Consider the following 25,610-nt stretch of genomic DNA (forward strand, 5'->3'; position numbering starts at 1 on the left):
TGTTTTTTTTTTTTTACCAAGGATGGAAAAATCACCCTCGGGATTAGAGATTTAGTTGTGCTGGCTCAGCCTGCCATACTTAGGGTCGCCTTCTCGCAGTGGTGGAGCCACATTGAGGCCAGGGTCATGTCCCCACCCTGACCTAAAAACACCCCAATAATGGGGATACAAAACATATATGATATGCATTTATGTATATAATATAAAAGTATATATAAATATATAATATGTAAAATGACCTATACAAGTCAAGCTGGAGCTTGCGATGTTCGTGCTTGGCTCATTTGCCTAAATGAGCTAGCTAATGGCTTAGCTCGCTATGCTCAATTTCTAAGTCGATCGAGCCTAGCTGAGCCAAATGACAATCTGTTCATGTGGTTTTCCAGCTTTAGAATTTGTGCCCACCCTAGTTAAGATTTCTGGCTCCCTCACTGCGCAGAGGTTTGCAAAGAACGTTGTAGGGTGTTTACTTTCAGCCATCATATGAATAATTTTGAATTTTTTTGGGGAATTTTACCTTATAAATAAAATTATTTGTTCATAATTTTAAGGCAATTTCAAAGCTCATAAAATTGTATTTTTACATAAAAAAATATAATATTGCAACAATCAATTCCTAACAAATGGATAATGATGAATACACCCATGAGGTTTGATTTATAAAACAAGGCTTGGAAAACTGAAAATCAGAATGATCTAAACCATATGGATGTTTGGAGGAAGCAACTTTTGCCAAGTCTAGTCCAAGTTTTTAAATGTAGCATTCAAGACTGTGCCATCAATTTACTTGTTTTGCTTTTCTTTTGAGTGTTTTTTTATTTATTTTTTAAATGAGACTCAGTTTACCAATCGGAGGCCAGTCAATGCACGGTTGGTGATGGGGTTTCCCTTAGATTATCCAAAAATAAATAAAAATAAAACGTTCATTCCCTTTGGAATCATGCCAGCATGGTAAAAAATATCCTCACGATTTTAAAATCTCGCGATATTATCACTGGCTGTTCACTAGCAGTCAAAACCCATATTCGAAATCTAGCTTAATTCCAATATATCTTGTTGTTATTCCGATAAATTAGGATGATTGGATCCAACTTAGTTGGTAGCCTAATCAGACCTATAGTTGTATGGAAAAAAGGTATATACCAAACCCCTTACTATTAGCCGATCGATTACATCTTAGTTATAATCTGGTTGGTTTAAATCTATTGGATTAGGTTTGGGTTCAGATCCGAATTCACATTTGGGCACAAAATTTGCATGCTGAATATGAATCCTACTGTTGATCAGACCCTTACAGCTTTGCCGAATTGATCCGATATCCTATGCAAACCCAACCCCTAATTAGGTTTCAAAGAGGTGCCCCACCCCACCACCCGATCTGGTCCATGATAAGAGAGTCTCAGGCTGAATCCAAACAAGGGTCATGTTGGGCTTGTGGGGGTCAGGGCTTAATGGGTCTCGGTTTGGTCCGGCCCGACATCCACCCAAAGAATAAACCTGGGTATTTGGTAGGCCTGGTTCGACCTGAGCCCGAATCTGGTACCAAAACCTTAGAGTTGGATATGGATTTGGACCTAGTTAAGTTCAATGAAGGTTCAATCCGTTGACATCCCTACAACTTTATCGTACTGTTACTTAAAGACTGAAGAGGGGTAGTGTGGAGAAAAATTACAATGCTGTTATAACTTTTTTGAATGACATAAAGATGTCCCATGGTCTGCATGGATTTCTAAGATTAAGGCTCACCATCTTCTTCTTCTTTTCTTAATTTAACAGGTTTCTTTTTTCCGATGCATTTTTTTTTAAGGGCAAGCTGGGGTTAGGCAGACCCCTACCAGTTATACAACTATACCATTAGGTTTTGAACCTGCAACCTCCCAGCACACGGTGACGTGCACTAGCTGCTCCTACCAGACACGTGGAGCCGCCATTGGTACCTTTTTATGATGATTTAAGTGAGGTGGGCCATTTTTTTTTTATCACTTTTCACCTTCATGAGCAGCTTGTGGCACAGCTCAACAAGCTTGTTTAATATGAATCAGATTAGGGATGGCAGTGGACCGGGGAAAGCAGGGCCCCGCCTCGCCCCGTTTGGGGCCGAGGATGAAGGGTATGACACGGGGATGGAGGTGGGGACGAAGGTTAAAATCCATCTCCATCCGAGGATGGAGGCGGGGATGGAAGTGCACTTTTCCCCGCCCCGTCCCCACCACGATCCCCGCCCCGACCACTTTTCCCCGCAATATCCCCACCCCGCCCCGCCTCATCCCCGTTTGAACCGAACCGGGGATGGAGGACATGAAACGGGGATGAAGGAGGGGGTGGAGGATAAAATCCATCCCCGCCGAGGATGGAGGCAGGGGTGGAGGATAAAATCTTGAGGCGGGCGGGGGTGGAGACCTTTTCCCCCTCCCCACTGCCATCCCTAATCAGATATATTGTATACTTAATTAGGTTTGGATAATCCGTCAGATCCGATTAGTTTAACATGTAAAACAAAAAACATTAGACATTCCATCTTCTCTTTTGAAACCAATACTTTTGATGTTATTTGTGGTGTAATAATCTCTGTATGCCTATTATGAATTTGTACTCTGAAGATGGATAAACCTTTTGATTTTTTTTTTTTTTTTTTGATAATTCAAAGGAAAACCCCAATCATGGACCGCACCTTGGCTGGCCTCCAGTTGGTAAAGCCCTTAATGTCCCCCTGCCCACAGGGAGTAACCCCCAGCTTCGACCTTGCGACGTTCTGTGGACTTGGTGACAATTCACAAGTCACTCCTTCCAGGTGAGCAAAGCCCTTGTGGATCCCCAAGGAATTCCTGTTGCATGTTCGATCCAGCCTTCATGATTCACTCTAGTGTTAACTGTGTTTGGAGGCTTTGGGTGTCGTTCATTTTTTGTAACCATGGATGCCGTTCATCTAAAGGGTGAACGGCAGAGCCAATTCTTGTGGGGCCCATCGACATTAAGGGCGATTAAACTGTTTTGGGTGTCGTTCATCTTCCATAGAGAGTCATAGTGACAAATCTCATGAAAATATCGTAAGAAATTACCCAAAAGTTTAAAAAAGTATTTCTCACGATATTTTCAATTTCTCACAAGTTTTTTGTCAAAAACATATATACGATATTTATGTTTTTATCGGATATTTATCGGGAAAAACCACGTGGTTTTTATTTTTAAATATTTTTATGTATATTTTCTTATAAACATCCGATATTTTGCCAAAAAGAAGAGATTTAAAAAAAAATCATAAACTTGCGAGTTTTTGGTTGCCGATATTTTACCGTTTTTAACTTTTGTCACTATGCCAGGAGCCCTTGCTCGGCTCAGCCTCCGAGGCCCGACTCGAAGATTGTACACCTCATTATTCACCTGGCGGGAGTAAACTCCGCCGACCTCTCTCTCTCTCTCTCTCGAAGTTGCGAGCCCGCTCCCTTTTTTTAATTTTCCTGCTGGGCAAGATTTTCTTCGACTCTGAGTCAAGGCACGAAGAGTCGAAGAGTCGGATCTTGATCCTTCGTCGAGGGATCTTATAGGGTTTCCGTTGAGGCGGCGTATTCCTAGTTTCGATCCGTGAGTTTCCTCACTTTTTTTTAATGATTTTAATGTTTTATGAAAAATGACGGAGATCTCGCTATTTTTCGCTTGGATTTTTCTGTTCTGTGTGTGGAAATCGAAGTGTTTGATGGGTTTCCTCCCTTTTTATTGAGGTCGAGTGCATGGAATTTTATTAAGGTTAGGGTTTACTTCTTGTCTCGTTCGTGTAGCGTCTCCCACGGCTTCCTTCTTCTTTTCCGGTGATTTCTTTAGTTGTTCTGTGAATCTGTTAATTTGAAGAGACATTCTTCTTGGCGTGTTGTTTCTTTGAGTTGGACAATCATGACTTCTGATTTATTTGTTGAGACGTAGTAACAAGTATCGGAGATGAATACAAGCCAATATAACCTCAGGAAATATCTCGATGTTTGTCCTATAAAAACATGTTTTTTTTTTTTTACTTTTACATTTTTTCCCTTATATGTTTATATATGTTCTGTATTTTTTTTAATTTTCTATATTTGCTGATATTTTAACGAGATTTTTTTAGAAAATAACAAATTTAATTTACCGCGAGATTTCCCCTTTCCTGAAAGTGAGACTTGTGACATTTGGTTGAAACCTGGTAATTTGTGAAGAGGAATGTGTTGTTCGTGTGATTATTTTGGTTCTCTTGAGGATCTGTTTGATACTCAGATGCGAAAGTTTTCTTTTGGGTTCTAGAATCTAGATTCTTATTGTTTGCACAGAATGGTTGGAGAATATCTGGGAGAAAAAAGGGCCTGCTTTATGTGATTTTTTTGTCTTTAAGATGTTTTTCACGTGATTTGTTTGGAGAATGAAGCTATGCTGTCACTCTTTTAATGTGGAGCTAATCTCTTTGGCTGCCGTTAGTTCTTTAAAGAGAGCCTCCTATTGAATGAAGAAATGAAATTTTATCCCTTTTGTTTTTCGAAATTCATCATGAAAGAATTCTGCTTTGTTCTGAATTATTTTGTTAACAATTTCTGGGCGACAATCAGCACACTTATGAAGCTTTTGGAAAGTTAGCGTAAATTTCACTTTGGTTTGAATGATAAAGTTCGGTCTTCCAATACTCTATGGTTCTGTTTTAGTTTTCTATAAGAACATGCATACATGGTGCTGATTAACTAATCGGGTAATATGATTTGGATTTGCTGGAATATATCTGCTCAATCGTTAGTGTTTCCTTGCTTGCATACTAACCTTGATACGTGTATATTTTTTCACTTTATTTTAAACATATTCTTATGAGCATGAACGCCCCAAATAAAGTAGGGAATGAAAGGTTCAACATTGAGCAGAATTCCGAATACTGCTTTCAGAATCCAACAATCTTAACAGCTAGATCATTGAGTTTCTTCCATGATTAATGGGCTCTAGTGGCCGATCGCCTTGTACTTATTAATGCCATTTGTGTTTCTATAGATTAGTGGAGAGTTGAAAATGGAAGTATTGTTGGTCACAGATAATGCCATTCTGCCAATCGATGTGATTTTGTCAACAATTTGTGAGATTGAAAATAAAGAAGTTGGACAAGTGAATGCCTCGGCAATTACTCACGCTTCTTTTCTCAATGGTGAGCATTATACCTTTCTGCATGTTTGGATTTTTAGATTTCTTGGTATTGCATTTTTGTCTTAAAAATGCAAATTTATTTATCTATGTGGTTTTATTTTCATGATAGAATATGCAGGCTCCTTTTCACCAGGTTTTTTCAAGGCATTAATATTCTGACAATATCCACGTAGTTCTAATGTATATCTGGATTTCAAATTATCAAACATTATAGTGATGCTATCACAAGATCAACTTAATACAGTCTCAACTTTTTAAAAAAGCATTTTTCTGTGACTATCCCAAGGGAAAAACTCAGGAACTCCTAAGAAGTTTGCTTCTGAGATATTCCTGAAAACAATAACTGTGACAGGTTTGAACTTGCAACATGTGATTTGACCTATATCTCAGGTTGGATGTATTTTGGTGGTTATATGCAAATCCCATGCTGCAAGTTTAGTGTGGATTGATAATGAGAAATTTGTAACTTCTTTTACAGACTTGATGAGTGGGTTGGAGAATATCTTGTATTAAGTATTTCTCATGTGAAAAATCTCTGAATTATCGATAAGCCCAAGTGAAGTCTGATGTTCAAGGACCCTGTGAAACCACCATCAAAGAACTTGATTAGAAGTATAGCAATAGATTAATTGCGCTTCAGTTTTGTTTTAGTATGACAAACAGTAAACTCTTTCTTGATTGCACATCTGCAGATTTAGCTGTTTAGTGGTGGTTGTCCAAGTGCTCCTCCCATATTCTAATGAGGTTTCTCTAATCTAGTCACGTGACACAAATTATTGTTGAATGCCAGTATTGTTCTTTTGTGCTTAGCTCATCTTCTATTTTCTACTAAAATAAAGAAGGCCATAGTTAGTTCTGAGAAATCAGCTCCATGGTATTTATATTGCTTTAGTTTCTGTAGTACTTTGTAGAATTTAAGCTCTATTATACTCTACATGCTTTTGACACCCAAATGACCTTTTCCTGAAGTATTGATCAATGCTAGGAAGGATGGCTTTTCCATAGACCCTGTTAGAAAGTTCAGGAGTTGATTTTCAGTAGGAATTCCCAAATTAACCTGTTGTGGACCATCTGGTTAGCCCAATCTTCTAGAACAAAGAAGACTATAGTTGCTGCTGAAGAAACAGCTCCTTAGTGCTATTTTCCTTTTAGTTTCTTAGTGATTTGACGATCATAAACACCATTGGACCATACATTCTTTTGACACCAAGTGACTGAGAACCACCTTTTCCTAGATTATTGACCTAGCCAGGAAGGATGGCTGTTCAGGAGAGTGTTTGAAAATTGAGTGTTGCTTCTCAGTTGGTCCTGTGAAGCATAAAGGACTTTAAAATTGTGTTGAAGTGTTTCATCTCTCAAAAATTACATTTTGTGAACCATCTGAAAAGGAGTCGTTATTCATGATTGGGTTTGGATCTCGGATCACATACCCAACTCGAGTTTATTTAGTCACATGTTCATTAATGGCCTATTGTAATTTTGCTTGTTGTGTAATGGGTATTTTCGTACCCTAATATTTATACCAGCCTATATATAATGATAAGCCAGATACCGCAGACCCTAATTGGGGTTTTCTGCAGCCACCGCGTTCTCTCTCTCTATTCTTTATTCATTCTTGTGATTGAATGACAAAACCCATGATTTCTAACATGGTATCAGAGCAGAAGATCCAATCTAGAAGATTGTATCCTTCTTATGAGCCTCAAGCCGAGTTTCTCTGTCTCCTTCTAAGGTATCTCTCAATCCGATTTCATCTATTCTCCATTTTATTCTCTTGTCCTTAAACCCAATCTTAAATCTATTCAAGTTAACGTGTTTCCTTTCTTCTAAAATCCGAGTTTTGGATTTGTTCACGTCGAAGATACAGAAGTTCCAAAGGGTGAATCTGATCCGAAAAAGATTTAAAGATAATATCAATCAATTAAAAACAGATCTGAGTTCACGTTCATATCAGAATCTGATCTGACGTTAATTTGAAAACGATGAGAAAACAAGATTGACGTGATTTCAACTCTTGAAAATCACGCAAAGATACCCCACAAATCTGCACTTCAAGACTTTATCCTGAAACTTGTGCTGCATTGAATTGTCAACATGAACATAACATACACACCCGAATACATGCAAATCATGATAACTTGGATGAACACCATGCAAAGAAAAATAGGGTGATTTGTTTTCCAAGATATTCATGGGCAATCGGTTTATGATATGAGCCGCTGAATGGAAAGCCTCTGCCCAGAAAGTAAATGGAAGGTTACTATCATGCATCATGCTCATTGCACTCTCGACAATATGGCGATGCTTCCGTTCAGCAATCTCATTCTGTTGAGGTGTATGAGGGTAAGACACCCGTCTACTTATTTCATTAGTCTGGAGAAAATTAATAAAGTAATTTGAAGAGAATTCACCCCCTCCATAACATTAGAAACAAAGGATATTATCAGAGAATTGATTTTGAACAAAAGAATGAAAATTCCGAAATAACTTAGAAGGTTTCAGATTTATATTTCATAAAGAAGATCCATGTATACTGAGAGTAGCTATCAACAAAGATAAGATAATATCGAATGCCAGACATGGAAGGAACTGGAGCCGGATCCCAAACATCAGAATAGATAATTCCAAACGGTCTTGAAACTCTTTTATTAATAGAATGAAAAGGGAGAACATGACTCTTACACTGAAGACAACTAGACCATTTTTTATCATTGACACTTAAACTTAGACTTGACTTATGAATAAGACTGCTTGAAACAAGCTTTTCAATAAAACGACTACTACAATGACCCAGACAACCATGCCAAAGATTCAGCTCAATACATTCAGAAAGATTAAAAACACTCTCAGGAGGAAATGAAGATGTGAGTTTCAAGGTGGGAGCAACAGGTTGAACACGAGCGGAAGGATTCTCTTGGAATACACACATATTCTTTTGACGTTTTTTTTCAGCGAACGTTTTCCTCGTGTGAAGATCCTTGACACGAACAGAAAAGGGAATAAACTCAACTGAAGCATTAATATCTATAAACTTAGAGACAAAAACAATATTTTTCTTGATATTAGGAGCATGAATGACATTTGAAAGAGTGAGTGAAGAGTTGGACATAGGGATGACAAAGTTTCCAATGTGAGAAATATGGTGATGGGATCCATCTCCAGTAACTTTACTATTTCTACCAACCAGTGTTGTGAAAAGCGTTGAGGCGTAGCGAGGCGCTCCACCAAAATCTAAGGCGAGGCCTCGAGGCGCAAAGCGTAAGCCTCGAGGCGCAAAGCGTAAGCCTTAAAATTTTTTTATTAAAACTTAAAAAAACTATAAAAATTATCTAAAATTATAAATAAATAAGAAATGCTTTATTGATGAAACAACAACCAACAAAAAATAAAAAATCTCAAATAAATATGGAAAAAATATGATCTATGTAAGTATCTAAGAAATAAAATCTGAGCATTCATTCAATAAAAAATTAACATTAACAACAAAATGCATATTAGCAATAACAACATGTGTGGCTCGAAGCAGAAGAAGTAGAGGGTGGAGCCAAGGCTGATCCAATTGAATACCTAGGTACCTTTTATGCTCACAATTACAATATCCTAGGAAATAATGAGATCATATATGGGTCAGGAGACTGGGGACAAGGCTGATCCACATCCAAAATAAATTTTAAATGGTAATTTTAAATCCAAATCCGAACTAGATCTGCTGTAAGAAACTTTTAGTCAGAATTAAATTTTATAAGGCAATACTTGATTTGGTGAAAGAAGAGGTTGAAACATGTCTACGTGTAAAAGTCACAAACTAATTAAAATTGATCCGCATTTGAATACAGATCATATAGAATTTGTGTTCTATCAGGAAAGATTATGTTTTATATTGCAACAGATAGGATTGCGTTGGATGGACTAGCAACGAGCTGATATGATTTCCAGCTAGGGATGCAAATGGATCTATTAAATTGGATTATTTTTTTATCCAGATAAATATTGTAAGATGGATCAAAATCCAATCCATTTGCATTTTCTACATGCAAATAACATGCTTTTCACTTTGGTTTTTTATGGGATCCAGTATTACCACATATAGTTTCGATTCAGATCCAACTTAACCGCATTAAATCTGATTCGGGTCTAAATGATCAGAACTGAATCCCAGTCAGACCTGATAAATCATTTTTGCATTCATTTCTAAAAGCAATAAAATTAGACCCAATAGAATAGAAATCCATCATAATCCTACTTTTAACAACATCTATGTATTACAAAAATATATGAATGAACATGGAAAAATTGGTTGCATCATGCTGTCCCCATTAATTTATGCACAAAGCTACCTTGAGGAAGACGTGTAAATGGGCTGAGAATGAGAAGAGATAAGAAGAAGAAGAGGAGAACGAGAGAGAGAAACAACTAGAAACGAGAGAGAGAACCTGTTTTGGGGCTTCACCACAAGAGAGCGAGAGAATGCTGTGAGAGCCGAGAGCGAGAGAAAAAACTAGAAACGAGAGAGAGAACCTGTTTTGGGGCTTCACCACAAGAGAGCGAGAGAATGTTGTGAGAGCCGAGAGAGAGACTACTGTGAGAGTTTCTGTGAGAAACTGCTGTGAAAAAAAAAGAGGGGCTTAAACATAAAGGCCCCCGACCCCTTAATATTTAAGCCCTAAATTTTGGTCAAATGAGGGTTTTGACCCTCATTTGACCAAAATTATTGAGGCATATGCGCCTCATCCTGAGGCGCGCCTCGCCTCGAGGCGTGCGCCTCAAGGCGTATGAGGCGCACGCCTCATGCCTTTTACGCTTTACCCATACGCCTCAAGGCATAAAGCCCCTCGCCTTGAGGCGAGGCGCGCTTTTTGCGCCTTGAGGCGTGTTTTTAATAACACTGCTACCAACATAAGGAACAAGATTTAGGAGCTTACCAGCATCACCAGTAACATGAGTAGCTACTCCAGAATCAACATACCAAGTGCCTTGATCATTCTGTTTCAGATTCAAGTTAGCCAAGGCAGATAATAACTCTTTGACTTCTCCACTATTCTTCAGTTTATCTGTTCCCTTTCTTGTCTCTGATTGCTTTCCTCTATTTTGAGGATTAAACCAATGGTTAGCTTTGATGTGCCCATTTTTGTTACATAGAAAGCAAGTGGGTATTGTCCTTTGCCTCTGCAAATTAGGAGGAATATTGGGTGTAGGCAATTTTTCACGAGCTCCTTGTCCGTTCCTCTCTTGACCACCTCTTTTTCGAGATTCATACCTGCCACATCCTCGACCATAAGTAACTCCTGTGGCAAGAACGTCTTGTGCTCCAATGTGAGTATCTTCAAAGAATCCCTTTAAAGTCATCTCATACTGTAAAAGTTTAGCACGAAGATTTTCAAAAACAGGTAAGTCTGGTAAACACAATAAGGAAATAACCATCATATGATAATTGGGTCTCAACCTGCTCAAAGTTTGTTGCACCATATCTTTGTCACTAACCGCACAACCCACGATGGCCAACTGATCTGTGATAGTCTTCATTTTGTTGAAGTACTCCATGATAGTCATGGAATCCTTTCTCAGCATTTGAAACTTTTTTTTTTTAAATAGAACTCTGGCCTGAGAAGCTTGAGAATGCGTTTGAACAAGTCGGTGCCATAACTGCATGGCTGAGCAGTCATCTGGGATTGCCACAAGCACCTCCTGAGACAAAGTAGAAGTGATGTAGGCAACCAAAGCCTGATCTCGCTTCATCCAGGATATGTACTATGGATTTCTAACAAAGGTAATAGAAGTGTCACCTTCCCCATTCTTTCCTTCTTGTGATATGAACTCTGGAGGAACATGAACAGAGCCATCCAGATGTCCAGAAAGATCAAGAGAAAACTAAAAGGAAGAAAGAGTCAAAACCGAGTAGCGATTTGCTGAAGGACACCGCAAATCGCGTAGTGATTTGCTGAAGAACACAGTAAATCGCGTAGGGATTTGCCCCCCCCACCCCCCACCCCCCTTTTTTTTTAAATAACGATCTGCAGATCCGAGGCAAAAAATCAGGCGATGCAGTAAAATCTGTTCTGAATGAAGTTAACCAATAAGAGGCACATTATTGAAAATAACGTGTTTTCATTTTCGGAATGGCAAGGAAAGATACAAAAGTTATGATCCCGTGAGTAAGCGTATCAAAATATCCAGGAATGTTGTATTTGCTGAATTAGATTTTGACCACAATGCTAACACTTCTCTTGAAATTGAAGTTTATCACCCTTGGTTGAATTTTGATCTCTTTTCTAGCGTTGATGATGTTTGTCCTTTAGAATGAATTCAAAGAGATGAGGGAAGCATGTTTGATGCTGCCCAAAAGACTCAGGACAGTGTGATTTCAGAACCACTCTTGGCTCCCGAAAGGTATAAATGTGTTGTTTACTCTCGACGTGAGAAAGAGACCCTCCTCAACTCTGATCAGGAGATGAATTCTTTTTCTGTTGATTCCTCTGCTCCCAGAAGATGTACTCGCTCTCGACATCTTATTGATAGGTGGGTTAGTTATGAGATTTTCTCGATGAATTTTCAACTCTTCTTAACCTGTTTAGGTAAGGAAGATCAACCCACAACATTTTATCAAGCAACAAATTCTAAGAGATGGATTGAAGCTATGAATGAAGAAATGGAGGCCCTTCATGAATGTGGCACTTGGGATATTGTTCTCAGGCCACATGATCGGAATGTGGTTGGGTCAAATGGGTGTATAAAATAAAGTATAAGACAGATGATACTATTGAGCGATATAAGGCTAGACTGGTTGCCAAGGGCTTCACACAGGAGCAAGGACAAGACTACGACTAGACCTTCAGTCCGATTGTGAAAATGGAAACTATCTGCATCATACTATCATTGGCTATTGAGCATCAGTAGACTATCAGTCAACTAGATGTGAAAAATGCATTTCTTCATGGAACTCTTAAGAAAGAAGTGTAAATGGAGCATCCCACTGGGTACACATAAGGGAACTCCAAAGAATATGTGTGCAGGTTAAAGTGAGCTATATATGGTTTGAAGCAAGCATCTCGATCTTGGTTTGACAGTTTTTCTCTTGAAGTAGAGAAATATGGCTTTAATCAGTCTCTTCTTGATTATTCTCTTTTCATATTCAAATGCAAAGATATAGTTACCATGTTATTGATATATGTAGATGACATTGTCATTACAGGTAACTCTAATGAGCATATTGAGAAGGTCAAAGAACTCGTGAACCACAGGTTCAAGATGAAGGATTTTGGTAAATTGCGATATTTTCTTGGACTAGAAGTCGACAAGACTACTGAAGGCATGACACTCACCCAACATAAGTATACCATTGATGTTCTTAGCAAGGCAGGTATGAAATATTGCAAGCCTCTAAGCACACCCAGTGTACTTCATCAGAAACTCAGCTCCCAAGATGGAGATTTGTATGAGGACCCTACAAGGTATTGTAGGATAGTAGGGATGCTTCAATATCTCTCCTTCACTCTCCCTGATATTGTCTATTCAGTCAATCAGGTATCTCAGTTCATGCATGAACCGCATATTGGGCATATGAAAGCTGTTAAATGCATTCTTTAATATTTGAAGGGAATTATTGAGGATGGTCTTCTGTACAAAAAGAGTATGAATGAGCATCACATGCATGAACTTCTTGTTTACACAGATGCAGTCTGGGCAGGAGATCCAGATGAACGCTAAATCTTGTCTCATGGAGCATTAGGAAACAGAGGGTCATTGCCAGGTCCAACACAGAAACTGAGTATAGATCAATGGCAGCTGCTACAGCCGAAATAACATGGATTAGACACCTGTTGACAGAAGTAGGAGAATCCATATCTAGGTGTATTCTCTTATGTGACAATCAGAGTGCCATCAATATGTCGTTTAATCCTATCTACCACAGTCGTGCCAAGCATATTGAAATTGATCAACATTTTGTAAGACGGAAGGTCGAAGAGAAGGAAATTGAACCCAAATTCGTTCGGACTGCTCATCAAGTTGCTGACTTGTTTACAAAAGGGCTTATCAAGGACCGATTTTGGATGTTAAAAGGCAAGTTGTTCATGGTTTAAAACCATATACAACTTGAGGGATGATGAAAAGGAGTCGTCATTCATGACTGGGTTTGGATCTCGGATCACAGATCCAACTCGAGTTTATTTAGTCACATGTTCATTAATAGCCTATTGTAATTTTGTTTTTTGTGTAATGAGTATTTTTGTACCCTAATATTTGTACCAGCCTATATATAATGATAAGCCAGATACCGCAGACCCTAATTGGGGTTTTCTGCAGCCACCACGTTCTCTCTCTCTATATATTCTTTATTCGTTCTTGTGATTGAATGACAAAACCCATGATTTCTAACACCATCTAACTGCATCATCCCACTTTATTAGGGAGATTTTAGCATTGGGCTTTGGTTAATTCTCTGGTGGAGGGCAGCCTAATGTGCATTGTATGATTGATGTTCAAACGAAACACCGATTCCTTCATGGCACTCATTTGGTCAGTATTAGAACAAACTGAAGCAGTTGAACTAACAACTAGTTGACACTCGACAGTCGACATTGAACAAATTGTTTTCAACTAAGCAATCAGCTAGTTGACCACGTCAACAACTGTCCCAACTCCCAACCATGATACTTTTGACCCTAAGCATAAGCTTAACCTATGTCATAGGGATGCTACTTTGGTCATGTGTCCCTGACTCCCTGCTGATACAGACGGACAAGGAGTATGACACAGTTAAGTGCAACACACAGAGTATGACACGATTAAGTGCAAGAGACACACTGGACACATGTTTGACCGTGTCTGATGCTGTCAAATGCGTGTCCAGTGAGTCAAAGATCACTTTCTACATTTTTAAATAAAAAGTTCTAAAAATTTGTTAAAAGTGGCGAAAATCAAAACCCTAACCTGCATGCTCGGTAATCTCTCTTTGGCTCCAGCAAGATTGCACCGGTGTGCCAAACAGCCTCTCTCTCTCTCTCTGTGGAACATGGGAGGCTTGAAAGCAGCCCTTGGTTTCAACCCTTAAAGAAAGAAAGCCTAAACTTGACATTTAAGCAAAAAACCTGACATTCACAGGTCAGTGGTTATAACCACTGATATTTACAGGTCATCTATTTTGGAAATTCATATTGGTGGATAGTACTTTGTCCTATTTGCTGTTAAGTGGCTTCAATATTTTCACAGTGATACTTTAAATTTAAGAAATTACATTGAAATCTAGAAGTTATTTTAAATTCATCTTTAGTGACTACTTTCTGATATTCTTTTATTAATGTGTGCAACTCAATAAAAATTACAATTTGAAATGGTAGATAAATTTATTATATATATATATATATATATATATATATATATATATATATGCGTGTAGCTGAGATGCGGATGCTTAGATGGATGTGTGGAAATACAATAAAAGATAAGATTCGGAATGAAGAGATATGTAAGAAGGTAGGTGTTGCACCCATTGAAAATAAGATGCGAGAGAATCGTTTACGGTGGTTTGGACATATTCGGCGAAGGCCTAATGATGCTCCAGTTAGAAGGTTGGAGAAATGGGAAAATATATTAGTTAAAAGAGGTCGGGGTAGGCCTAGGAAGACTTGGATGGAGATGATAGGAAAGGATATGAATGCTTTGAACCTCACTAAGGACATGGCGTTGGATAGAAATGATTGGAGGAAAAGGATTCATGTGGAAGACCCAAAATGAATTTCTTTTTTGGTTCATATCGCTGACCCCAATTGTTTTGGGATGAAGGCGTAGTTGTTGTTGTTGTATATATATATATATTATATATGCGTGTGTGTGTGCATGTCCTCATGGCCTAATTTTTAAGAAATTCATGAATTTGTGTCTCTTACCCTTGCTCATCCGTTTCTTTGTGACATAGAACATAACACACACATGAATGTGTGTGTGATGTTGATGATGTGTGTATCTGTGTGCACGTGTGTTATTGATATTCCAAATTCACATTTTTAAAGCAATAAACCATGAATTGTCATCTTAATACAACAAAATTCTTGAACAGACAAGTCATGAACATTAGACATTGAATAGTAATTGTAAGAAATTTTGAAATGTGCATAATTAGTGACAGATTTCAAGAATAAACAAAAAAGAAAGAACTGCAAAATAGAGGATCAACCATCATCAAAAAGGTGGATGAAGATAGTCATGGTGTTTGATTGTGTCCCACATATGTTTCGTTGTGTCCATGAAGAGTCATGAGATGTCCAGCATCAATGGTGGTGTTATGTTGTTAGGGGGCACAGTCACACTAGTTCATTAACATGTATTGTGAGGTTATCATAGATCTTATTTGTATTTATAAAACATTTAAAGAAGAAACAGTCTGTTGTTTATTGTAGTTGTGGGTTAAAGTTTTTTTGCATAGTGCTTTGGCCCTAAGGGGCTGTTTGATTGGCTGGATATTTTTGTCTTATGGAGAAATTTGTCCAGAATTATTTTATAAAAAGACGTTTTACAAGTTGTTTGAATTGAAACACAAAATGTTCTTTCTCTAAATCATAGAGAGGAAGGTTTGTGGAGAAAGTTGACTAAATTGCATCTTCCCCTAAGATGACTTTATCCATGTTTGCTGCATCATGGAAAAATTTGGTAAACCATATTAAGGGGTAATATGCTTGTGGGTTTAAAATAAATCCTACCCATGCCCAATAAATTTTATTGGGTTGGAGAAAATCAAGTAAAAAGCTTAATTTTCCTTTTTATCATGTTAGAATCCTGGAATTTAGTGAAATGGTGAATATGTGAACTTATTTTATTGTAACACTGAAATCCTTGAACTCCCGTACTCTTTGGTTTTGTAGTCCTTTAAGAATTCCAATATTTTGAAGGACAATATATTAAATACTTTCATGAAGCAATTAAAGCTTGGATCTTATATCATGCACCCAGCACACTAGCCAACTGCTAATTCATTAGTTCTGCATCCTCTGAGATTATCCAAATAGACGGAGACACACCTCTGGTTCATCTTTATCACCAAGATATGTGATTATTGTAGTCAATGAGACGACATTCTTTTGTGAATTCTTGAAAATATTTTCTGCTAGATCCAGTCCCCCCGTATTTTCAGTAAAAGCTGCAAAGTGAATATGCAATGTTGGTATACTCAATCTCATATTTTACAATGAAACCTTGTTAAGTGTTTGCCCAACTTAACATCATTGAATAAAGCAAGTGCACTGAAAACAATTTCTCACATAATTTGTAGAGTAAGCACCAGATTTCAGGGCATGAAACCATGTCTTTAATGTGCTATGCTGCCAGGAAGCCTAGGGTAGAATGAGATGCTGGCCACTTATGGAATTTCTTGCTGAAACCTCTTCTGCAACCTAGTGTAGAATGAATGACTCGCCATTTTTGTATGTCTGGTGTTGAACTCAAAATTTATGACTGAGGTTGGATGATTAACAGTTCAATCTTGCTTTGGTGAAAATGATATCATCTTCGTAAGTCATGTTCACAATTCTGATTTTTTTTTCTTGTGAAACTTTTAATTGGTCATAGTAATTTATCCTAGACAAACCTATCTAGTCCTGTCTTTGTTTCACTTAGGTAGACAGAGAGATTGATCCTTTGCCAAGGTAGAACTTGTGTAGATTATTCCTGGAGAGTTGCTGATGGTCACTGCAAATTAAGCTGAAGGTGACCATCTTGTTGCTCTATTCTTTCATAGAATCCAAAATGGAAAAATATAATTTCTTTTCACAAGTACTTCCTGATTAATCTTTCATAAGTCTTAAAGGCAATTTCATTTAAAGTTGCAACTTAAAATATAAACTGTTCAAGCTTTTTGGCCTCATATTTATTCAAGATTCAGTGATTATGTGATCTGTGCAAATGAGATATAATTTACAGGGAAACTCAATGGCTTCTTTTCTTTGTTACACTTTCTTGAATGTCTGACAAGTTTTGCATGAAAATTGTAAGTAGATAAGCCTGTTTCTATGCTCTGCTAATTTGATTGGTGGATGATGGACTTGGTGACATGGTGGTTCCCAGTTGAGTCGTCATCCATGGACATGGTTGTTGTGTTGGAAGGGAAAACCGAGTTCCAAGCTGATAAGTGGCCAGAAGAGATTGTTAGAGTGTTGAAAGACGGTGGAAACGTTCTTGTGCAGAATTTCCTACGGCCAGCCGAAAACATTGAAGAGGTAACATATTCTTGTGAGACTAGAATACATAACTTGGGACAGTTCCAAGTTGCTATTGGCCCAGTTACTTGGCATGTGTTCCCACATCTGTCACCAAGGTGTCAATTGAACTTGGAGTTGTAAACTTGCAGTATCCACTGGGAGCTTAAGTCAAGATAATATACCACGCATGCATGTATTGCTCAAACTTGTCTCCAGGATTACCTAAACCCTGGGTTGGATTCGGCTGTTTTTTTGTATTTTACATTATTAATGTTATTATGCTGGTTGAAGAATTCCATGCTATCGTCCACCTTTTGTTTGGATGACAGTGACAGTGAGTCAGTGACGGTGTCCTAGATTGGAGGACTCCCGTAGAGACAGACCAGTGGGCCCTGTCAACCAGAATCCTTGGTATAGTTTGGGAAGATATTAGTGGCGATTGCTGGGGAACTCCCAGCATATTTTTCTCTAATTCCTGTTGCCAAGTTGGCATTGATTGTTTTTTCCCTTGCATCCTCAAATGGAACAAACTGAAACTGCAATAATGTTGGTATCGATCTTTCATTTGTTCACGGGGGCATGAAACACATCATTCGAGCATGGGTGCCTCCAGTGTTTTTCATATTGCATGTGAAGCCAAAATCTTGGTGTAGTTAATGAAAGGTATTTTGTTGCAGTTACATGGCACATTAGAACGTAAACTGCTCATGTCTGGCTTTATTTATGTGGAAGTTTTTTAACTTGCCTCCAGTGTTTTGCATATTGCATGTGAAGCCAAAATCTTGGTGTAGTTAATGAAAAGTATTTTGTTGCAGTTACGTGCCACATTAGAACGTAAACTGCTCATGTCTGGCTTTGTTGATGTGGAAGTTTTTGAACTCAGACAGCTACTACCAGGAGAAGCTCGGTGTTTAACGGTATAAAGAGCACCCACAGCGTGCTATATGTTTTTCTTTCATTTAATGTAATTTCTTATTCTGCAAATAGTTCAGTATCGTTCTTCAGCATAGCTATTGTGTTGATGTTTTGGCAGGTGAGAGCCAAAAAACCTTCGTGGAAGATTGGTTCATCATTTTCTATTAAGAAGGCTACAAAGAGCTTCCCCAAGGTTCAAATTGAAGATGATCTCATCGATGAGGACAGCCTTTTAACTGAGGAAGACTTGCAGAGACCCGAACTGCCAGTTGGTCAGTTTATTGGATTGTGGTCATAACATTTCACGAGTATGTTGAACTTCATCTGATTCCTTAGCACTTGCATGCAGTGGGGGATTGCGAAGTTGGTAGCACTAGGAAAGCATGCAAGAATTGCACATGCGGCCGGGCTGAAACAGAGAAAAAGGATAAGAAGCTGGTGCTGACTGCAGAGCAATTGAATAACCCACAATCTGCCTGTGGAAATGTATGTTTTACTCGTTCCATTTTTTGCTAAAGTGAAGAGGCCTATGCCATTTCAGTTAATCATGTATAACAATTGTGACCATAATGTGCTTGTCCATGATTTTTGCTGACATTGTCCACACAAACTCTGCAGTGTGGTCTTGGAGATGCATTTCGTTGCAGTGGATGTCCCTACAGGGGTTTACCTCCATTCAAATTTGGTGAGAAGGTAAGAAATTCGTGTATTTTTTGCTTGTCATAGTCGCTCCTTGAATTAATGTTCCACTCCATTTTGGTCTGAGCAAACTTCATTTGTGATCGATGTTGCAGGTAACAATTCCCGGAAACTTCCTGGTGGCTGACATCTAGAGGATGAATGACGATTGGCTAATTACAGGTCCCGCTCACAACTGGAGAGGTTTACAACATACGCTTCTTTTACTCCTTTATAGAGATGTAATATCATGAACTCATTTTTACGGATGAACAATTACTGGAGAGAAATGAGAGAAACTTGCTACCACATTTGGAGAACACTGTTGTTGTTACTCATGGTGAATAAAACATTTTGTAGCTAGTTTGAATCATTGGCATGGCTTTTTCTTTTTTTGTTTATTTGCTGTTTCCCATAACATATAAGTATAAATCATGATAGGAAAAAGAAAAACTGAATATCTGGAGTCATACTCTACATTTGTTGTGAGAGAAGAACCAGAAGTCCTTGTGGACCTACTAATATTTCGTTCAAGAAACTGATCAGGCCAAACCAAACCACAGGGGTGACATCCACGCCACCAACAGGAGGGATCAGTTTCCTCGTCTGTATGAGAAGCGGTTCAGTGGGCGCATACGCGATGACATATGGGAACTTGCTGACTGGAAGCCGGGGGTACCAAGACATTACTATCCTGATGATGAACAAAAACCCAAATGCAGATAACAGGGGACCTATGATTGTGATCCCCAGTTTGGCTGTTGCTGGATCGAGGTCTGCGAGTGTAAGTATCTGCAAGTTCTCCGATGCGCTGTGGGCTTGTTTCTCCAATTCGGCGTGCAGCTGCAAAAAAACAGATGCTTTTGCAGGGCTAGGGTGGAAACTTTCCATGGCTGCTGCTCCCGCAAGACCGATAGCATGGCAGAACGATGAGGTCCCATGCTGCTTAATCTTCGTTGGATTCTTTGCAGTCTGCTTCTGTGGAAGGAATTTCTTCGTGTTAGAGTTTGTAAACAGATGATTGATATGTATTATTGCGGATGTACTGAGTGGAATGGTTTTCAGGTACAGAACAATTGGATTGAGGGTCGTATAGTTTGTAGGTACAGAACCATTGGATTGACTAGGCTGGCAACAGGTCGGGTATCCGACTCATTTGCGTTCTCCAAATCTGATCATACAACATAGGCAGATTTGGATAGTCTTGGAGAGGGAGACTATTCAAAGTATCGTGATTTAATTGAAAACGTTGACATGTTATCTATATTTTAAGAAGCTTTTCTTTATGTTGGTTGTTAAAGAAAAGGTTTTTCCTTGTGTTTAATATATTTTGTGTTTTAAAACTTATGGATGCTGATATTTATCCAAGGTATTCCTTAAATTTTTAATATATTTTAATTTTAAAAATCTTATATGTGATTATATTTTGTCCAAGATATTCCCAAAAAAAAAAAACTATTTTACTGCGAGATTTTCCTTTACCGTGAAAATCCTGCTAGCAAGATCTGTGGCATTTAGTCACAAGTTAATAAGCCTTTCTGTTATGTTGGTTGTCAAAAGAAAAAGAAAGGATTTTCTGTGTTGAACATATTTTTATTCTTATTTTTTTGTATATGATAATATTTGTCCAAGGTATTCCTGAAAAGATTGTTTTTTTAATGTCTTTTAGTCTTAAAAATCTTATTTATGCTGATATTTTGTCCAAGATATTCCAAAAAAATGTAATTGATGGCAAGATTTTCCTTCGTCCTGAAAACCCGCTAGGCCAGTTTTTTAAACTTAGCAATAGCGTTGCCGAGTCGGTTCAGGAAATGGAGCCGGACAGGTGCAAATGAGACTAAACCGAGCCCAGCCCTTGGAGCAAAAAAGAAATAGATTTGCCTCCATGCAGAATCGAACTACAGACCTTCAGTTTACAAGACTGACGCTCTACCAACTGAGCTATAGAGGCAATGCTTGATGTATATTCACAAAAAATATATAGAAACTAATCGTACTTTCATGAATTTTGATTTGTTCCTTCTTTGATCTGAATCGGACGCATTATATGCTAAGCTATGGGTCTTAAAATAAGATCTGAATGAAAAATTCGGGTCGGATTCAAACTTGACGTGATTGGGCTTTTTCAAGAATAGGATTAACATTTGCATTGGCACTCTTCTCTCGGATCTAATAGATCCCGATTCATTACCTCGGCCAACCAACATATGTAATTCATCTCAAATGTAATTAAATAAAAAATAAAAAATAAAAAAGAATAGGGTTTCTAGGTCGTTGGAACAGGGACGACATCAATTTGATCTGGACCCGATCCAGTATGGGAAAACTGGATCCAGAAGGCCTCGTCTTGAGGTCAAACCTGGACCAGGATCCATTGACAGCCCTAGGTCTTTGATGAAGGAGTTGGATCCAAGCATGGCCCAACCGGCTGGAGAAAGGGTGCTCTAGATCCAGTCTTCCAGTCAACTTGGTTAGCTGACTCGAGCCAAGTCTTAGCTGAGTGAGTCCAAGCCGAGTTGTCAAACACTCGAATCTGGGTTCAGAGCTCGGAAACCACTTTTTTTTATAACCCAAAAAAACAGCACCTGATACGAGAGGCTACGAGACCTAAGGGGTTTGGTTTAGTGGATGGGATGGGGCGTCGACCGTTTGACTGGCAGTCTAGGTTCAAATCCTATGGTTCACCCCGAAGCTTGGCGACTCCCTAGAGTCGACAGATAAGCCCTTCCAGTTACAGGACAGGACAGGACAGGACAGCACAGCTAGGTCTCTGCGCTTGGGGCGGTTTCTCCGAGTAAAAAAAGACTGGGAGCCCACGACTCCTCCCTCGAGACCTATACTGAGCGTTGGGCATCAGCTTATGCAAAGAAAAGTCATTCATGGGAATCGAACCTTGACCGCCGTCTAGGGGCAAGGGCAAGGGCCAAGGCTAAGCTAGGAAGGATACGGATAAGACGAGAGAGAGGGACTTACCATTGGATGGTGATGGTGAGTGGTGTCAATGGAGCAGCAGAGAGGCCTGGAGATTTTACTGTTGGGATCTCTGGAAGGCTTCAAGAGGGAGAGGAGGCCACCTACAGCAAGCATAATCAGACCCTTTTAAGAGAATTGTTCCTGAGAGAGAGAGAGAGAGAGAGAGAGAGAGAGAGAGAGAGAGAGAGAGAGTTTCACCCTGAAGTCGTGCGAATTTGGGTGTAATGGAGGTTGGAATCAGAGGATAGAGGAGCTCCATACGAGAGTGAGAGAGAGAGAGAGTGAGAGAGAGATGGGGTTCAATATCTAAGATAAGTCTACTTTTTCCTTTTTTAGGTTTTAAACTTTAAAGTGAAATACAGGCTACAGCGAGTCCACTTTATCAGATATTTACGCAGAGCCTCAACCTTTTCGCTTTTTTGCCGGTTTTTCCATCTTTGGTTCAAAGATGCTCTTGGCCCTTTTTTTCTGGAAAGAATGGAAAGGATAAACACACTCTTGGCCCTAAAATCACTCAGCTTACAATGACCACTGGTTGCTCGAATACAATGAATAAACTATAAATTGTTGTCTGTATTTATGTATTTATTTGGCAAAAGAACATTATCTGCAAAGAAAAACTAAATTTATACCTTATTCAGGTTTTTCAAAATTATTAAAGACAAGTGATTGAACGTGAAAACCAAATTGTTGGGGGATCTCGACAGAACACTCGTAAGTTTGTGCACCTTCTTGTTATTTACCTTTAAGAGATACAGTGTCACCGGCTTATTTTTTTTCAATAAGGCGGTACGGCGGGACGGTCCTTCCTTACCATCGCAAGCATTTCTATCACTCTATCACGGGCATAAAATGCTTCACAAACTCGTGATGCGTCAAGCTGCTAGCCTAACGGCCAAAGGCCGCATACCAACATTTTTTCATGTGTTGAATTATTTTCATTGGTCCTGCGCACCACCCCGTGCACAACTGCATAGTAAAAACTGATAAAGCGTATTTTCAAATGCGCATTAAATGTAGTCTATGTCACTTGGTGCATAGTCGTCCCATACCAGTTATCACTTCTAAAAGAGACACAAACTTTGCCTTACTCTTGCTTGTTATGAAGTGTATTGCAGCTCCATATGCACGACATAACAAAATCTCGTTACTGAAAGAACAAGACATTACGCCCCCCCAGTCTGAAAACCAATTGATAATTGAACACCATAGCGAAAAACATCACCCAGACTCATTCACTAGCGCCTAGGCATTCACTCGCTTAGCCTCGAGTCACCATACTCGGTTGAAATCACCTAATGCGATCCTTAGGAGAATTAGCCCTAACCCACACACACCGCCATGCGTTCAACCGCTACGCGTGAGACAATTTTGCAAGCTGAGAGGTCCTTAACCAAATCTTCAAAGGCAACATCTTTTGATCCACTGGCACTGTTTAACTAAACAATGCTCTACGGCTGTGCCGCCACACAGCGATGCACTAATGACGATACTGATGCCTATCTCATGTCGTGCTACCACTGCACGTCATCGATCAAGCGAACATATACCGCACATTCCTACACTCAATGCATTTTTTACTCAGTAGAGTTCCATACTGCACATGTCCTATTTCGAAAGATCGACTCGGGATAGAAAGATTGATTGATTTTAACAAAATTGCTCGAGTGGCAGCAGACATGGAGAGAGAGAGCTGACACTTTCAGTCACAGGTTCGACTGTCATAGGATGTGCACGGATGCTTTTAACCAGTGGGCTTCAGAAGAGCTCAGTTGTCAGTGACTGAAGAGAGAGAGAGAGAGAGAGAGAGAGAGAGAGAGAGAGAGAGAGAGAGAGAGAGAGAGAGAGAGAGAGAGAGAGAGAGATCATGTTAAGTGTTCGGCCAAGAAGGCTTACATCCACGAGGGCAAGCCATCGAACTTTCTTATTGTATGATAAAAATCAGAGTGAGGTCCTCCAATGGTGGAAAGTAATTCTATTCATAATAGATTTTGGATAGATGGAAGTTTTATCCAAATTAAGATTTCGCCAGATTCATCTCTCCTTGATTACAGGTAATGACCCCGATCATGTAGGAGACAACTTAATCTTTCCCAACAATCTCTCCCTTAAGGTGGAGCGAAGATGTTCATCAAGCACAACTTGTCTAAAGTGCTAGAGAGTCTTGCTTTGGTCACCTTGGTGAAGATATTGGCTAATTGCTCTGAACTTTGAGTATAAGGAGTGCATATATCTCAAGCTTAAACCTTTTTCCTGATGAAGTGGCAGTCAAACTCAATGTGTTTTGTTCTCTCATGAAAAAATTGAGTTGGCTGCAATGCAGATAGCAACTTGGTTGTCGCAGTTGGACTGGCTACCTTGAATCACATTTTAAAGAGAAGAGACTTGACCCAGATGAGTTCACAAGCTTTAGATGCCATGGCTTTGTATTCGGCCGCATTGGATCTTGCAATGATGCTTTTAAACGAAAAAAAAGACAAAAAAATCTTATGTGGTTCGGTTTTGATCCAAAACCTACATCCACGGATCAAGAGGCTTATATGTATATATTCATGGTAGATGTTGCCATATTTTATACATGAACTCTTACCTCTTTCAACATTCAACTCTCGAGGTAAGTTTACATTCCTTATCTTTATCAAACAACTTTCCATGATCATCGTGATTATTATCAAAATTACATGGCAACTAAATCTGTTTTCTTGCTTGGATGGAGACTCCAATATCACACTCTCCTTATTTATCTTGTTCATGCGATAATGTTGGTACGTTGCATTGTATCTATCCTTATCACCAGAAGATAATCCGCTATTATTCCCCGTCAAACTTAGCCGTGAACAAAAGCCAAGTATGCTCCTTAGACTTTGAAAGGATGCTCAGGCTAACGACTTTGTAAATATATCAGCTATTTGATGCCTCGATGAAATATATTTTGTCATCAAATTTCCTTGCACCACCTTTTCTCTGACATAGTGATAATCAACTTGTATATGCTTAGTCCTGTTATGGAAAACATGATTAATTGACATATGTAGAGCACTAATATTATCACAATGCAACGTAGGAGGTTGATCAAGTTTAACCTTGATGTCCTTTAAAATGTATGAGATTCAAGTTAATTCGACAATGGTGGAGGACATGCTTCAACACTAGATCAAGCTACAATATTTTATTTCTTCGCACTCCATGTAATGCAATTACTTCCAAGAAATAAGCAAAATCTTGAAGTAGAACACCATGTGATTGGACAACCTGCCCAGTCAGCATCTAAGAATGCATACAAATCAAGAGAACTTTGATGCATTATTCTGAGTCCATAATTCAAAGTATCATTTACATATCTAAGAATCCTCTAGATGATTTGAAAGTGTCAAACCGTTGGATTATGCATAAATTGACTGACATGGTTGATGTAGAATGATAATTCTGGTCTAGTAATAGTCAGGTATTGAAGTGCTCTTACAAGGTTGCGGTATTGAGTTGGATCTGGATTCAGAATGATCCATTCTTGATTGAAGTTTTTTCACTATGGGAGTAACAATGGGTTTGCTCTCAAGCGTATTGGCATGCTTAAGAAGATCCCTGACATATTTAGCTTGACAAAGAAAAATATCATCATTCAAATAAGTGACCTCGACACCCACAAAATAATGAAGTTTTCCAAGATCCTTTATAGCAAACACCTTTGCAAGGTGTTTGGTAAATTGTTCC

At 38.8% G+C, this 25,610-nt stretch overlaps 2 protein-coding genes and 1 non-coding gene across 5 annotated transcripts; 1 reads left to right on the forward strand and 2 right to left on the reverse strand.

Annotated features, from left to right (window-relative positions):
- The first annotated feature begins 3,415 nt into the window (after positions 1–3,415).
- On the forward strand, positions 3,416–19,299 carry LOC149818177 (anamorsin homolog). 3 transcript variants are annotated; one of them, XM_089985045.1, is made up of 8 exons: positions 3,416–3,582; positions 4,996–5,146; positions 17,200–17,351; positions 18,149–18,250; positions 18,367–18,520; positions 18,598–18,734; positions 18,867–18,941; positions 19,043–19,299. In XM_089985045.1, the coding sequence occupies exons 2-8, from the start codon at positions 5,014–5,016 to the stop codon at positions 19,079–19,081; spliced, it is 792 nt and encodes a 263-aa protein (XP_089841171.1). In that variant the 5' UTR covers positions 3,416–3,582; positions 4,996–5,013; the 3' UTR covers positions 19,082–19,299. The 3 variants fall into 3 exon arrangements, with proteins under 3 accessions (XP_089841171.1, XP_089841172.1, XP_089841173.1); XM_089985046.1 differs by having other exon boundaries at positions 5,036–5,146; XM_089985047.1 differs by lacking the exons at positions 3,416–3,582; positions 4,996–5,146 and adding an exon at positions 5,580–5,889.
- Positions 19,268–22,209, reverse strand: CCB3 (cofactor assembly, complex C (B6F)). The gene is made up of 3 exons (XM_089985048.1): positions 22,098–22,209; positions 21,900–22,000; positions 19,268–19,904 (listed from the first exon to the last, which is right to left on the reverse strand). Exons 1-3 carry the CDS (start codon positions 22,156–22,158, stop codon positions 19,401–19,403), a joined length of 666 nt encoding a protein of 221 aa, XP_089841174.1. The 5' UTR covers positions 22,159–22,209; the 3' UTR covers positions 19,268–19,400.
- TRNAT-UGU (transfer RNA threonine (anticodon UGU)) lies at positions 20,805–20,877 on the reverse strand. The gene has a single exon. It is a non-coding gene; the product is annotated as a tRNA-Thr (tRNA).
- Positions 22,210–25,610: the final 3,401 nt, after the last annotated feature.

Source organism: Nuphar pumila, chromosome 13 (assembly GCF_984573655.1).
Source record: "Nuphar pumila chromosome 13, dmNupPumi1.hap1.1, whole genome shotgun sequence".
Taxonomy (NCBI): Eukaryota; Viridiplantae; Streptophyta; class Magnoliopsida; order Nymphaeales; family Nymphaeaceae; genus Nuphar; species Nuphar pumila.

What these genes read in the sequence shown, in the direction of transcription:
- LOC149818177 (XM_089985045.1), top strand. Translation starts at nt 5,014, where the DNA reads ATGGAAGTATTGTTGGTCACAGATAATGCCATTCTGCCAATCGATGTG. An exon ending in TCACGCTTCTTTTCTCAATG is followed by an intron (nt 5,147 to 17,199) that starts GTGAGCATTATA and finishes GGTGGTTCCCAG; the next exon opens with TTGAGTCGTCATCCATGGAC. An exon ending in CACAATCTGCCTGTGGAAAT is followed by an intron (nt 18,735 to 18,866) that starts GTATGTTTTACT and finishes CAAACTCTGCAG; the next exon opens with TGTGGTCTTGGAGATGCATT.
- CCB3 (XM_089985048.1), bottom strand. Translation starts at nt 22,158, where the DNA reads ATGGAGCTCCTCTATCCTCTGATTCCAACCTCCATTACACCCAAATTC. An exon ending in CAAATTCGCACGACTTCAGG is followed by an intron (nt 22,001 to 22,097) that starts GTGAAACTCTCT and finishes TGCTTGCTGTAG; the next exon opens with GTGGCCTCCTCTCCCTCTTG. An exon ending in CTCACCATCACCATCCAATG is followed by an intron (nt 19,905 to 21,899) that starts GTAAGTCCCTCT and finishes TTCCTTCCACAG; the next exon opens with AAGCAGACTGCAAAGAATCC.